This window comes from Egretta garzetta, unplaced genomic scaffold, assembly GCF_000687185.1.
Source record: "Egretta garzetta isolate BGI_Z169 unplaced genomic scaffold, ASM68718v1 scaffold88, whole genome shotgun sequence".
Lineage (NCBI taxonomy): Eukaryota > Metazoa > Chordata > Aves > Pelecaniformes > Ardeidae > Egretta > Egretta garzetta.
The window spans coordinates 649,936-666,327 of record NW_009260408.1 but is presented as its reverse complement, the minus strand read 5'-3'; the positions used below and the strand labels follow the sequence as shown (position 1 = coordinate 666,327).

At 39.3% G+C, this 16,392-nt stretch overlaps 1 protein-coding gene across 3 annotated transcripts in view; it reads right to left on the bottom strand.

Annotated features, from left to right (window-relative positions):
- The window catches only part of STX17 (syntaxin 17), a 32,631-nt gene extending 19,699 nt beyond the window's left edge, over positions 1 to 12,932 (bottom strand). For 2 of the 3 annotated variants that reach the window (XR_004842606.1, XM_009643487.2), the window contains exons 1-2: positions 12,580 to 12,931; positions 11,014 to 11,195 (exon numbers count right to left, since the gene is read on the bottom strand). Coding sequence is in view for 2 of the 3 variants with exons in the window: in XM_009643487.2 (XP_009641782.1) it covers positions 11,014 to 11,136 (123 nt within the window). In the remaining variant the exon portion in view is untranslated. Of the gene's footprint in view, positions 1 to 11,013; positions 11,196 to 12,579 lie in introns of all 3 variants that reach the window. The other variant, XM_035898994.1, reaches the window with a different exon arrangement.
- Positions 12,933 to 16,392: the final 3,460 nt, after the last annotated feature.

Genomic DNA, 16,392 nt, shown 5'->3' with positions numbered 1-16,392 from the left:
AGGGCAGAAGGAGGAAAAAAGAACGGAATAAGGGATAAGCCAAATGGAATAGGGGATAAGCAGTACTAGTCATATAGGACAACAAGGTATCTCATATTATTTACAGATAATTGCATTCATTACACAACACTACTCTCTACATTTACACTTACCATTTCTATATAGTTACAAACAGTTACAAGAACCATCAGAGCAGATGTGGCACCTGCATGAGGCTCCACTAACTTCAGTGGGAAATTATCCATGCAGCGCTTTCCACGGGACAGAGACCAGGGCAATTATTCCATTAGCAGAGAGCAAGTTTTGCAAAAGAACTACGTATCATCACATATAAACCTTATCATCATTAAAAGTAATCAATCCCTGCTATTGCCAGTTGACATAAATAACATAGAGACATTATTATGAAAAAAGAGTAGTAAAATAATAGAAGGTGTGATTCTGGGATATGTGCTGAAACCATCAAAGAATGCATTTACAATACTACACAACATTAGAACATTCTTTTTAATTGTTTACCTAACAAGACAAAATATTTACCATGATTTGTGAGGTACTTTTATGTAAAGTTTAATTCCTCAATTTTTAAACATGCTTTGTTACCAGTAAAAATCTATCTACAGCCTACCCCTTTCCTTAATTCTTTTCATAATTTTAGAGGCCACAGTAATAGCTTCCTAGAATACAACAAGAAATCTGGTTACTTATTTTCAGAGAAAAAAGTTCCTTCATGTTAAGATTTTGTAGTGCTATGGGAGAGAAAAAGGTTTAGTGTTCAATTAAGTCAGATTAAAGTGATTTTTCTAGGAAGCTAGCAACTTCTGCATAAATTATCATGCCATTAAAATTACTGCCATTGTTCTTTAAAACAAAATTGATAGAAAAATCTGTATCAGCAGTAGATCTTCCCATTCAATCCTCCCTGAAAGAGTACTGAAACAGAAATTTCTGATGGTGGAACAGAAAGGGTTTGGGGTAACTTTCAATTTCAGCTGACTGTAACATATTGTCCACATACCGAATAATAAAAAACCTGTTTTCCAGTTAAGAACAACAAGAAGATTTTCCCAGGAAACCTTTATTGCTCTTTAAAATTTCCACTAGAAAGGCTCAGCACATTTATCTGCTTTATATATTGTTACTTTGCTTCGAAATTCCTAGTATGCTAGTGATGACCTCAAAAATTCAATGACTTAATACACTCAGCGCAATGACATTCATGTGGTCAGAGAATTATTCCTTGTTGTCTTCTCTTTGTCACCCAACACAAAGTAGGATAATCCTGGGCAATGTTCACTCTGGGGGACTCAAGAGCAAACCTTGAGGAAAGATGGTGTTGCCGTTATTTACCATTAACAAAGATGGTATTGCCATTACTTATCATTAACAAATACATGTAAAACTATAGGGAGGTCCATGGAGTAAAAATACCTATGGAATCCTAACCTATTTAGAGGGAGTCCAGAGGATGGTCACAAAAATGGTCAGAGGGATGGAGTACCTCTCCTGTGAAGAAAGGCTGAGAAAGTTGGGGTTGTTCAGCCTAGAGAAGGCTCCAAGGAGACATGATTGCAGCCTTTCAGTACTTAAAGGGGGCTTAGAAGGAAGACGGAGAGACACTTTTTACTAAGGCCTGTAGCAACAGGACAAGGGGCAATGGTTTTAAAATGGAAGAGGGTAGGGTTAGATTGGACAGAAGGAGGAAATTTTTAATGATAAGGGTGGTTAGACACTGGAACAGGTTGGCCAGAGAAGTTGTGGATGCCCCATCCCTAGAATGTTGAAGGTCAGGTTGACTGGGGCTTTGAACAACCTGATCTACTTGAAGATGTCTCTGCCCACAACAGGTTGGTTCAAGTAGATGGCCTTTAAAGGTCCCTTCCAACCAAAACCACTCTATGTTTCCATGAGTCTATGATATTTAAACGTAATTGTACTATAGTCAAATAGTTTGTATTCCACATCAGAAATACAAAACGTAACATCACTCTTAGACAACCTCTTTTCCACTTTGTCCCATTCCCTTTTGAGAACTCTCTTTAGAAAGACACCTTTGTGCTTTTGGATCCCTTCCATTTCTCCTTGTAAGTATCCAGTGGACATGGAGAGAACTCAAAGCTTTTGGTAATATCCTCTGCATTAATTTTTGTAGCAGGTAGTGCTCACCAACCTTTCTAAAACCTCCATAATAACTGTCTTCTACAAATGTATATATTCTGCTGAAGACTGCAGTAAGACTCAAATATCTTAATTTCTCATTTTGTGTCACCTTTACGTATCTTCCCACAACAACAATGGTCCCCAGCCAAAGCTAAAAACTGTTTTGCAAACATCCTGAGAGCAACAGAGAAAAGGATGCCATGTCCTACAGCACTTTTTTTTTAAGGTTTGTTGCATATCACCAACAAAGTTTAGGGCAGCATGCCAAAAATTCCACCTTCCTGTAGTACCATGACAATTGCTTTCATCTAACAGAGGCTAACACAAAGTTGTAACTCTTTTGGATAAGTATGCATTTCATTCCCTCTTTTGGAGTGAAAAAATATCCAATCCACAGAATGTGCTTTAGAAAACAAGAACTCCAGGGGGAAAACATGAAAAGAAAAAAAAAAAGTGTAGAGTACTGATTTCCTACAAATGTAAGTTTTAAGTATTCAGAAACTGTCATATGGAAAGTTGTACTCTCAAATAGTTGAGAAGCAATGCTATGATGATGGATTTATGGTAGCCACTTCCTCCGAAAAAGGTGTACCCAAGGTCAAATTTCATTATATATTGATTTTATAGTTTCTTCAAACAATGATTTAGTAGATTAATTGTTTGGACTATCTCTGGAACCTAAGGTTTAAATCAATATTCATGAAATGAGGTTAGAGATATTGGCTTCATCATAAGTAAATAAAGTTGCTGCTCTAAGCAATTTGACGTAATTAGTGATTTTTGCTTAAAAGTAGCCTGTAAAATAAACAGGAACAGATTCTACAAAATTATCCTTCTACCTGTAGGGATGTTTGGTTTACATGGCTGAAAGTTAATTTTACAAAAAGTGTTTTAGAGAAAACCATTTAAGCTGCTGATGCTGACAGCTCACAGAAGTACTGTAATACATTTGTTATGGCTAAAATGTATGTAAAAGATGTAAAAATGTAAATTATTATGGAAGTATTTTGACCAAACTATTGCTAGCGTTATAATAATCTAAAACTATCTAGAGTGACAGATTTCAAATTCACATTTGCCATATTTTTATTCCCACCTTCTTATAAATCTAACAATAGAGTAAACTTTGTGATATTTATGGTTCTTACAGCCAGGAAAAAAAAAAAAAAAAAAACTTTCAAATTTTAAGAACAATACACTGAGTGTGGACTTCTTAAAGAACCTGGAATTTAGGGACTATTTTTATACTCAGGTTTATTATTTCTCATAAATGTTTGCATCTTCTATTTTTTGTCAATACACAGAAGTTCTGAAGCCTTCGGTTACTGCTGAATACCTTCTGATATAGTTACCAATTGTTTATTTGAAGGCTTTATTCATAGCTACTTCTTCTAATAATTCTGTTAATTAATAATTCAAATATCAAATCTTCCAGGACTTACACTGTCTAGGGATGCAGAAATTTTTAATTAATAGTATTCTCAAATCAGAAAGACAAATCTGTACTAAATGTTGCTATCACTTTTTGTTTTCATAAAAATGTTCTAGAGGAAACGCAGTTAACACTTTAAAGAACTATCTTTACAATTATTTAAGGATTTTTCTGATATGCAAATTTTCTTATGTTGACTAAACAGATCATTAACATTGAAACCAATAACCTGAAAATCTCAAGAAATATCCAAACCAGGTACTTTTAGATTGCATCAGATTTTTATATTCAAAAAATAAAAGTCAACTCAATAAAACATCCTGGTATTCAACGTAATCATTGAGTGCCATCACAGAAATGCTGCAGTTTGTATTATCTCTAATTAAATTCTGGCTAAGGATGAGTTTCTCTGACAATGCTTTGAACAAAGTGTTAAACCAGAACCAACATAAAGACTCATTTTATCCTCAGTGCTAATATCTTCTGCATTTTCTTCTAGACCCAGAAAACAATCCTTACAACGATCTCTCCTTCTATCTGCAAAACAGGAACGTTTGACTCAAATGCGTTGACCAATAAAGACTTCAACTGAACAACACATGGCTGAATTAAGTGTAACGTATTTCACCCCTTCCCTGACACCATGGTAACATTATCTGGCTAGATACAGCTTAATTATTCTTTGTCTAAACACATAAAAGATTTCCAGTTTTTTTTTAAAAAGATCTTGAGCAGGACCAACCAGTAACTGGCTACCACTCCTTACTGACCAGGTTCTGCAGAAAGCAGCAGTTCCCAAGATCATCTCTCACACTGCTAAGTACTACACAGGGTAACAACTGATCATGTCTCTGTTTCTCGTTGCAGCACCCAACGCCTTTTGTAGCTTCTTTATAGGGTTTTTATATACCTTAAATGAAGGGAGTTTTACATATATGGACAAGACTTAGCAAAGAATCTATTTAGCTGTACAAAGTAATACTCTTCCAAAAAAAATCAAGTGGCTTAACAGTTATAACCATGCCCTCCATCCTCTCTCCCTAATTTCTACCATGCACACACCAAAAGCTTATCTCTACCTTCAAAGTGCAACAAAACCATTTGTGCAACGCTAATATGCCCTGCTAATCACTTCCCATTTTGTACTGGCAGGTCAGCTCCCCCCTCCCATCACCAGACTGCCTTTTTACAGTGACCACCCGTTTGCTCCTCTGAGGCAAGGCTGTAGCTTTTCTGCCACCCTTTTGTGGGTATTTTTTAACTGCATCCCTTCATTTCTGGATGCCTTCCTCAAGACTCTGAAGAATGGTATACCTCTCTGCTCCACATTCATTGATGCTGTTGGTGTTAATTGAAGTGCTGCCCTAAGGATATAATTTTTAATATAATTTTAACACAAGCCAATTGTGGACCAAAAACTACCTCTTTGAAACCAAGAAATCCCTCTTGGTGGATTATGACAAAAGCATGTTGCTTCCATGTGCAGTTGTGCAACTTCTGGTTAGAGAAAGAAGGGATCAACCAAGCTATCATCAAGACTGTTTATATTTGAATGAAACAGCTTGCACAGAAAAGCTATTATTATGATGCTCTCCTCTAGGCACCTCTGAATCCTGTCCTATTCTGCATTATTCTTCACTAGTTGGCCTTAGCTAGCTCTGTGGCCACTGCTAGATATGGGCCATGCACACTGAGAGATGTATGCACTGATCCCTGGAGGCTGTACAACCCTCTGGGGCAATTTAACAGTCAAGGCTCCTTCCTCCCCCATCATCTCACCCAAGAGCAAGCCAATACTGACTCCTCTGTACTCTGGCTACATGCAAAGTAACTCAATTAACTGTTCTTTATGGGAGAACCTGGAAAACAGAAAGCTGCTCCTGGCTGCTGCAGTACGGGGCTGCTGCAAACTGGCCAATTCCAAGGCAAAAAAAATGCTGAATCAACTAGCATCTAGGTAATGCAATGAATTATACAAATATGGAATAAAAGAGTAAACAACATGCTGTGACTGAAAAAACAGGTCATCTCATTCAGAAGTTATTGCTTCAGGCAAATATTATACTAATACACTTTTCAGTTTGTGAATATTACAGTTCATATCCTTATTGCATCCTTATTATACCCTTACCAGGAAACAGTCAAACGGTTATCTCCCACCATTACTCCCAGCAGTCCCAGGTCTTCCTCTGTCCCAGTTTTCCTCTCATGCCACGGCCAGCCACCATTTCTGCACTTTCACCTCCCATCTGAGGTACTTCACAAGCTCCCGCCACCCAATTCTTTATTCTTTTACCTCGCAAGACAGGGACTGGGGGAGCAAAGTCTCTCCCACTGTAAAAGAAAATCAGATGTGTGACCACCTGAGGAACCTGAACATACATTAAGTCTATAGGACTTGACAAGATGCATCCCAGAGTCCTGAGGGAATTTGATGTAATGTAAAAGCCACTCTCCATAATATTTGAAAAGTCATGGTGGTCAGGTGAAGTCCCTGGTGACTGGAAAAAGGGAAACATTGTGCCCATTTTCAAAAAGGGTCTAAAGGAGGACCCTGGGAACTACCGACCTGTCAGCCTCACCTCTGTGCCTGGGAAGATCATGGAACAGATCCTCCTAGAAGCTATGCTAAGGCTCATGGAGGCAAGGGAGGTGATTTGAGACAGCCAGCATGGCTTCACCAAGGGCAAGTCCCGCCTGACAAACCTAGTGACCTTCTATGAAAGAGTGACTGCATCAGTGGACAAGGGAAGAGCTACAGATGTCATCTGTCTGAACTTCTGTAAGGCCTTTGACACGGTCCCCCACAACAACCTTCTCTCTAAACTGGAGAGAGATGGATTCCATGGGTGGACTGTTCGGTGGATGGTTGGATGGTCACCCAGAGGGTAGTGGTCAACAGCTCAATGCCCAGATGGAGACTGGTGACAAGTAGTGTCCCTCAGGGGTCCGTATGGGGATCGGTACTGTTTAATATCTTCAAGGACATAGACAGTGGGATCAAATGCACCCTCATCAAGTTTGCACACAACACCAAGCTGAGTGGTGTGGCTGATGCTCCTGAGGGACAGGATGCCATGCAGAGGGACCTGGACAAGCTCGAGAAGTGGGTCCATGTGAACCTCATGAGGTTCAACAAGGCCAAGTGCAAGGTTTTGTATCTGGGTTGGGGCAATCCCAAAAGCAGCATGGCCAGCAGGTCGAGGGAGGTGATTCTCCCCCTCTACTCTGCTCTGGTGAGACCCCACCTGGAGTACTGTGTCCAGCTCTGGGGCACCCAGCACAGGAAAGACATGGACCTGCTTGAGTGGGTCCAGAGGAGGCCCAGCAAGATGATCAGGGGGCTGGAGCACCTGTCCTACAAGGACAGGCTGAGATCATTGGGGTTGTTTAGCCTAGAGAAGAGAAGGCTCTGGGGACACCTTATTGTGGCCTTCCAGTACTTTAAGGGGGCCTACAGGAAAGATGGGGAGGGAGCCTTTACCAGGGAGTGTAGTGATAGGATGAGGGGTAATGGTTTTAAACTGAAAGAGGATGAATTTAGATTAGAAACTAGGAAGAAATTCTTTATTGTGAGGGTGGTGAGACACTGGAACAGGTTGGCCAGAGAAGTTGTGGATGACCCATCACTGGAAGTGTTCAGGGCCAGGCTGGATGAGGCTTTAAGCAACTTGAGCTAGCGTAACATGTCCCTGGTCATTGCAGAGGATTTGGACTAGATCATCTTTAAAGGTCCCTTCCAAACCAAACTATTCTATGATTCTATGCTTTACATGAGCCAGGAAGAGTTTCCTCGTGCACACATATAAGGGAAAGTAAGAGGATGAGACAGTGGGAACACAGAAAAATCATCTCCCTGTTTTCATTCTCAGGTTTAGTACTAATCAATTTAGCAACTCCAGGAATGAGTTCTGCTGATTTCTAAGCACAGGAGCATGCCTTAATGTTGGGTAAATCTTTAGCAATCTTCAGCTGGTGAAGTTCAACCAGTATCTACTGAGTACCTGCAAACCACCTTTTTTTCAGAATTGTACCTCTTGGCCAAAAAACGGCAGATTTTGAGAGGCACAGCAAAATGTACTGTCCAGACCAAGACCACCCCACAAAAATGTCTCCAGCGTTCCAACACGTCGCTGCTTTGAAGAGAAATTATCACTAAGCTATCAATCACTTACTGTCACTTAAACTAAGCGTTTCTTACCAAAATAAATTACTATCAATTGAACAACACATTATTTCCTGACTATGTTCTCAGAAGCAAAGACATGGATTTATTTTCCCTTCTCTCCCATCCCCAAACTACTCGAGGCAGAAACCTGGCATGGAAAATTTAATCCAAAAGATTACTCACTTGGTAAAATTACAGTAATGTTATGGTAAAAGTTGTGAACAAATGACAGCAGCAAAATGCAAAACAGTTTCAACAACACATTACATGCATGCTTCAGACCACACTTTTCAGGCAATCAAAATCATGTTCACCTTACTTTCTTCCAATTTCTTCATTCCTTCCCAAGGTGTTAAAAAATGTAGATGGTTGTCCTATGCCATCCAGATTTACATATATACTTGATTTTATACACTGTGAATAAGCCTAGTCAAATTAATGCAATGTATGATTTTTCAGAAATGTGCAGAACTGCGCAGAACTACAGACACTCACTGTCACTGACTTTTCTGTGGAGGTAAGTATAATCTTTCCTAAACAAATATGTCTTGTATGGTCATTTCAAAACTTCCATCTGTGACACTCACTCTCTTCCTTTTTTTATTAGTGTCACCTGTTTCAGTAAATCTCTTGGCACCTGCCATGGTTTAACCCCATGCGGCAACTCAGCACCACTCAGCCGCTCGCTTCCTCCCCCCTGGTGGGATGGGGGAGAGAATCAGAAGAGTAGAAGTGAGAAAACTCATGGGTTGCGATAAGAACAGTTTAATAGGTAAAGCAAAAGATGCATGCTCAAGCAAAGCAAGGAATTAATTCACAGCTTCCCATGGGCAGGCAGGTGTTCAGCCATCTCCAGGAAAGATGTTACTTGGGAAGACAAATGCCATCATTCCAAACGTCCCCCCCTTCCTTCTTTTTCCCCCAGCTTTATATGCTGAGCATGACATCATATGGTATGGGATATCCCTTTGGCCAGTTGGGGTCAGCTGTCCCAGCTATGTCCCCTCCCAGCTTCTTGTGCACCTGGCAGAGCATGGGAAGCAGAAAAGGCCCCGACTGGTGTAAGCACTGCTTAGCAACAACTAAACCATCAGTGTGTTATCAACATTCTTATACTAAACCCAAAACACAGCACTATGCCACCTACTATGAAGAAAATTAACTCTACTCCAGCCAAAACCAGGACAACAGGGCTTGGCAGGCATGGTCCAGGCCCCAGCATGTTGCAGTGATTTGTGTGTCTCCAGAGTTGCCAAGGTGACCACGTACTTTTTCCAAATACTTTACTAGTTTTTTAGGATTCTGCACTTGTTCAGGGGTGAAATTCCAAATCACCGGAGGTGACCACTGTCCTAGGTACTTGCCCATGCGATCTCACATACTCATAACTATATAGCCTTGGGGCAGATCTCTGGATGATATTCTCAAACTGCTAATTAACCTTAGACAAAACCAAAACAATATTGCCAAGAAATACCAATAGAAGTATCTTAACTACCCAGTGATGTTCAAGATACTGAAAAGTTCCTGTGCTGAAGGAGGAAACATCGTAGAAGAAAGTAGCAAAGGTGCCATTCTGTATTTCCTCCATAAAAAAATCTCCCAGAGTAAGAGGTATAATTGCTAATTGTCTCCATGAGGTGGTACCTGAAGTATAGTAATGGCTTCAGTGCAAAACCCGAATACTAGATTAAACTCAAGGCCAGTGTTTTAATAATAAATATCCCAGGCAAAACATCACTAATCACTGCAGAGCACAGCAAACTGCAAAAAACACCACCAATCCTTAACATGCACAGCAAAAAAAAGAGCATCAGATAAACTAATATCGAGAACAGATGAAGCAATATTGTGACCAGCAACAGTTAACAGGTATAAATTCCTTAATATGCTCTGGTTAATCTGTTACTATTTCAAACCCTTTGTCCCTCATGTTGGGTGCCAAAAACGACGGTTGTGGTTTAACCCTAGCCAGCGGACTAAGCACCACACAGTTGCTCGCTCACTCACCCCTGTGGGATGGGGGCTCCACTATGAAGCAGGGCTCCATCACATGTAACAGTCACTTGGGAAGACAAACGCCACCACTCCAAACATCCCCCCCTTCCTTCCTTTTACCCTAGCTTTATATGCTGAGCATGACATCATATGGTATGGGATATCCCCTTGGCCAGTTGGGGTCAGCTGTCCTGGCTGTGCCTCCTCCCAGCTTCTTGGGCAACTGGCAGAACACGAGAAGCAGAAAAGGCCCTGACTAGTGTAAGCACTGCTCAGCAACAACTAAAACATTGTGTTATCAACATTATTCCCATACTAAAAACGTCATTGTGTTATCAACATAATTCCCATACCAAATCCAAACCACAACACTATACCAGCTACTAGGATTAAAGTTAACTCTATCCCAGCTGAAATCAGGACACCACCTTCCTCCACAAACCAATTTCTCTGTTTCCACAGGCTGTATCTATACTAACAAACAGAGACTGAGAATGTTTCAAGTCTGAAATCTGGTCATCTGTGCTGTTAAAGTGTTAGAACTGTCCCTGGCCATGCCAAACAGCTCTCTCACATAAAGTGTTCCTGAGGATGGCTAAGAGGTTATAAACACGGAACAGAGGCTATTCCCCATCAACAGTCTGGATACAGCCACCCTGTTTTGCAGAATATGAGGATTTAATAATATGGACATAGGCCATTTCATGCCAGACAACTGTCCTGGTCATGTTTATTTTACCAGTATAGGCATTGCTACAGTGTATGGAAGAATTTTTCTTGGAAGCATATTCAGTTTCACTGTAAAGTGTGAGCTAATGTCAACAAGAAACATATAAACATACTACAATTTTGTTACAAGTCTTTTTCTTTTTACTTAAATAATTCAATCTCTCTATTCCTCTCAACTCAGTTTAAAAATAGACAGAGAAAAAGGTACAAACAGTAAGTTACTCAGAATAGTTGGCAGCAAACTGCTGTGACTTAAAAATAAATTAAGAATATTAGGTTGCTTTCCTTACAATAACATTTTAACACAAAACAGTAATGTTTCTCACTCTGCAGATTGACTAATTACTGCAAATGTAAAGACCTTTGTACACACTGAATTACTAGACGACACAGAAGTCTCATTTTTAGCCAAATTTGAATTAAAGCATTTCATAATCAACTTGTCATTGACATCTCTGTATAATCTTCCAGCATGACTGCTTCTATACTGTAAAAAGAACTACATTAGTAAGAAGTGAACACTAACCTTCTCAATATTTATTTTGTGTTTTCTTAACCTTTCCAAATCTGTTGGAATTGCCACTTTAATGAATTTCTGAATGGCAGGTTCAATTCGACGGAGTTTAACTTTTTCATCATCTTCAGACATCCTAAAAGCAGCTTTCAGGACAACACTTGCCCAGTATACCTTCACCAATGTAGAAACCCCTAAAAAGCAAAAAATTACAGACTTATAAAAATGTAATTTAGAATCAACTTTTTAAAAGAAGGCAAAATAAGGTAAATCAGTCTTTCAAATAATCATATCTATTCCAAACCCACATTTGAGCAGTATTAACTACTTAAAATCTGGATACTCTATTTGCATTTAAATGTATTATTTCCATTTATTTGCAGGTTTTAGGGATCATTTTTCATATATAAAACTTAACACTAAGATAAAAAATAGCTAAATAATTAAGGCAGATGCAAACAAGTTTTGCAGTTTAATTATAGATGGAAGCCTTTGAAAAAACTTCCAGTTAGATGCTTTGCTTGATCAGAATTCAAGTTTTGCCAATTTACACTCTGAATCATCTTAAAAAACTGTAAGACGTGTCCTGAAAATAGACCAAAATAAAATTAATTTTGGAAGTCCATTTCCTAGAAAGATTATGAGCTCCTGAATCAAGATCTGCACTCCAACTTGCATTTGTCCCCTGCATCACCCAACAAGGGGTTTTAAACAGGGTGCTGAAATATTTGTAAGACTGGTACATAAGCAGCCTGGATTCTGTTCCCTGCATACCCATAAAACACTACTTTGAAGTTTCACTTCTCTAAAAGAAAGATATGTAGAACTGTATATAATAGCATTTATCTACAGAGCACATAAGTAATAAAGGAATTCCATTATGCTGAATGCACGCAAGAGGCAAGAAAAAAATATTGTGAGATAATTTTGTAGTTTTAATACTGTATAAACAGGGGTTAGTTAAATGAGATTTTCTTTCTGTATACTACTTTTTTAACAAAACTAAGAAGTTGAAGTTGAATTGCAGCTACGTATGAGAAAGTTTTGTCACAAGTATCAGTAAAAGGACATTTGCTAACTTGGTTACATGAAAGTACTGGCAACTGCATCAGAAGGCCTTCCCTGATTTTCCTCTTCCACTAACCAAACTAATTCAAAATAATTAAACTAGCATAATCCTCCTGGTACAGATTGGGCACAGCAGAATGTAACAGGTTACAAAAATTTCCTATTTTTCACACAGCCAAACAGTGAAATTAGACATTACTTTTCTCACATCTAACTATGGTATGAAAGTGTGGAGGGAGAGCATTGAAGTTTTTCTGAGACCAGTGATCCCTGCAGGCAGAGATTGCTTGAAGGCAGACACCAGTTGATGGCACTGGGTCTTTGACTGAACCACGCAAAAGTTCAGTCACAGCCCTCATTTCTAGGCTGCAGGGAGAATACATACAAATCTCCCTCACCTTCAAAGCAGCCAAGTGGTGAGCATCTTCCATCAGGCCAGTGAGAAAGCTGAAAGCGCTTCTGGCAAAGGGAAGCTGGGTTTCTAGATTAAAATAGTCCCAGGTTACTCACCTTTTCCAACACAGTTGCAGATAACACAATGTTGTGTCTTTCTGAAGAAGAGAACGCTAAGACTGTCCTTTACCTATCCCATCCAACAAAGAAACTGAAAGCTGTGGAAAACTGAGCATTTACTGAGAGCAGAACAAGCTAGGGGAAGTCAATCTTTAAGATTTCACTGCAGAGTTATCACTGATACACCGTTTCCTTTTTCAGAACCCCAGAAGGAAATTATTTCATTAACTGACTTTGCAGCCATTGCTACTTTGCAGTCATCACTAAATCATCCCTGCCTCAAGTAACAGAGAGATACACTATCAAGCTGTCTTACAAATCCCCTTCTAACCCCTAATATGTTGACTAGATAAGTCTTTGTCCAAATCTCCACATAAACATGCAGTGGGTGGTCGCACATTTTTTGCAATATAAAAAGAACTTTAATCCTTCTGTGTTGATTTACTCTTTCCACCATTCCAAAAACAGTAGTTTAAATGCAAGATGATAAAAAAATACATCGGTTCTTTTATTATACCTCAGTCACTACAGTCCCTAACACTTTTGAAAGAGCCACTTGTATCTCACAGCTGAACTCCATTTTGAGCCTAGACCAGATTTTTTTACAATGAGCAAAAGATAAAAAAGCATCAAATTCCAAACTGCTGTACTTCCTCTTTGAATACACATTTAATTTCCTGACAGCTTATACACTAATCCATGAGTTTATGAGCTAGAATTAATTAAAAATTGGTTCCTTAAAGATATTTAGAAGCCACGTCATGCTTTTCTTTAATACTGAATCATCATGAAGAAGCGACGACATAAATTCCTCAAACTTATCACTCAACGCAAATTCACAGAAACCCACAGCCCATTCTGTCTTAGAACAAATAGAGCAGACACTAAGCTAAATCCATCATAATTTTGTCCTTAACCTTTAATGACATCTAGGGATTGATAAGACTCAAAATCAACAGTTTAGGTGGCTTATAAACTGGACCACTGTGAAAGCAGAGTTAATGTAACCAACAGGTATATGTCTTAAGTAGGTAACCTGAATAGGCAACAGTTTTAAATTCAAAGATTTGGCTGCATGCAGGGTTCTGGATAGGCATTTTCTTCTCCTTAAAAATTCCCAGGCGGTAAACTAGCTTTCATGACAGTGTCTAGGAGTCTTATTAAGGTGCCGCTGCCTAAAATTCACTGCACAGTAAGTGTGATACTCCTTACATTCTCATCAGGCCTCCTGCTTGATGTTCTCTCAAACATTAGCTTTTGTAACAAAAATTCTAAGCCATAAATTACCAATAAGAAAATATGCAAGGTCTTATTTTTTTTAAGTTCATATAATATGGTAAATAAAGTTAACATTACAAGTTTTTGTGATGACCGTATGTTCGTTCCAGATGCAATTTCAAGGAAATCTAAGGTTTCTTGCATACTTTATTGGGTTCATGTTTTCCTAAGCATAACTTTAACAATTAACTTCCAAAGGTATGATGTTTGGTTCTCAAGTAACCACAGAAGAACAGGACAATTTAGGTTGGGAGGGATTTTCATACACCATCCAGCACAAGCTGAATTAGATGTGGTTGCATGGGCCCTTGTCCAGTCAAGTTATAGCACCTCCACAGATGGACGCTCCACACACTCATTAGACCCCTCCTTCAGTGTTTGACCATTCTCCAGGTTAAAAACAAACAAACCCAAAAAGACCTTTGTTGTAGCTAAACCAGCTTGTGTCCGTCGCCTCTCATCCCACTGCCAGGCACCTCTACAAGGAGTCTGGCTCTATATCTTTCCATGTGCAGCAGCAAGATCTCCCCTTCCTACACATTCTCTTCTTAAGGCTGAACAAACCCACCTCTCTCAGGTTCTCCTTGAATATCATGTGCTCCAGCCCCCTAACAGCCTTTCTAGTCTCACAAGTGCCAAACAGAGGGGAATACTCATTCTTTCGACCTGCTGTCCGTCAGCCACGATTACTAATATGGCCCACAATGCGGTTGTCCTTTGCTGCAGCAGCACAGACTCATATTCAACGTGTGGTCCACCAGGACACCTAGGTCCCATTCTGCAATGCTCCTCTCCATCAAGTCTTCCCCCAGCCTGTAGTGGTCATTGAGCTATTCCATCCCAGATGCAGGGCTTTCTCATTGCCTTTGCTGGAATTTATGAGGTTCCCGTCAGCCCATTTCTCTATCCCATCAAGATCCCTCTGAGTAGCAGCCCTGCCCAGCCTATCAACCGCTCTCCTCAGGCAAGTGAAAAACACTGCTCTCAACGTCAGCTTTTTAAGAAGATACTTTTGTCTCTGTCCTTGGATCTGAATTGCAGTCAGTGCATACGTGAACCTCCCTAAGTTCTGAACTCTTCTCAGAGGGTGCCATTCAGACACCACAAGGTCGTGTCACCCATCACCCTCCCTTTCTGATTGTTTCTGTACAGGGTGATCCTTATGGGTCCCTTCCAACTTGAGATATCCTATGATTCTATGACTGCCACTTGAACAGGAGCTTGGGCAGTCCTTCCTACAGGCATTTACCAAGTTCCAAGCGCAACAAAATCTTGAGTTCTCCGAGACTGCAATACACAGCTCTGATTCTCTAAAATAAACTCAAGTTTGAGCAAAAAAGCCCAAGAGAATACCATATTGTTAAATCAGTAATTAAAAAAGTTAGATAAAACGATTTGTAATTAACTGTCCTCTATTATATTCACTGTGAAAGATATTTTGATAAACAAAGAAATTACAGAACCTTGTCTTTTCAAATGCTGATGCTACAGGACTGTTAGGGGTTATCTTCTGAGTAAAATATTTCCAATTTAACATTCAAAATTCATGCACCAAAATTCAATTATATTTCAGTGACAGAAATAACACTTATCCAGAAGTGATCAAGACCCAGATGCAGAATAATTTTCAGTCAACTGTGCTAATAAAAAAGAAGACACATCCAAAGCATACCGTAGCAGCATTATCACAGTATTACACGGTGACAATATATCTCCCTTCTTAATATTTACATTTTCTGGAGACTGGCCCCAAACTGAAGCTGTAATGCTGATGTAAAATTAGCATAAAAGTCTACCATTAACTTGATATCTGCACTTAATAAGAAAATCATCTATGATTCTTACTACCCAAGCCAGGGAAAAATTCCTTATCTAGTTTGTTCACGCCATGTTGTTGAAGTTATTTGTGTATCATCCATAAGGATTAGTCCACATGCTCTTGTTTGTAAGCAAGAGAGCAAAAGAACCTGAGGAGTTCAACTGGTTTGATCTTTGCCTTACTAAATAAACGGATATATAAAGCAAACAAATTTTTTCAAAAACAGATCACCTCCTCTTTCAGCTTTTGAAGGTCCAACCAGCATATGCCATCTCATTTCACTGTTTAAATCAAATAATTGTAAGGGGTAAAAGAATCTTAAGGCATCCGATTCCGAACAGTGAAAGTGTGAATGTAGTTCTGAAACTAACGCAAAGTCTCCGCTTACTTCGTGGCAGTGCATAGAAAGCACATAGTCACATAGTTGCAGCCAATCAGACGTAAAATTCTTCCTATGTCTGGTAACATAACTTGTATTATAAATTTCAGTAAATGTTGTTAATAAACATCAAATGTAATGCCCATGAACTTCTGTTAAACTGCCTAGTGTTCTTCATTCAAATACGGTAGGAAAAATGCAGAGTAAACCTGAAGAGTTCTGCTTGCCCAGGGAAACGCAATGTAACACCATTTGAGCTTAACTCAGTCGTAACACTTTAGACAACCACTGCCGGTAGAGAAAGTACTTCCAGCATAGATGTCTTGTTTTTACG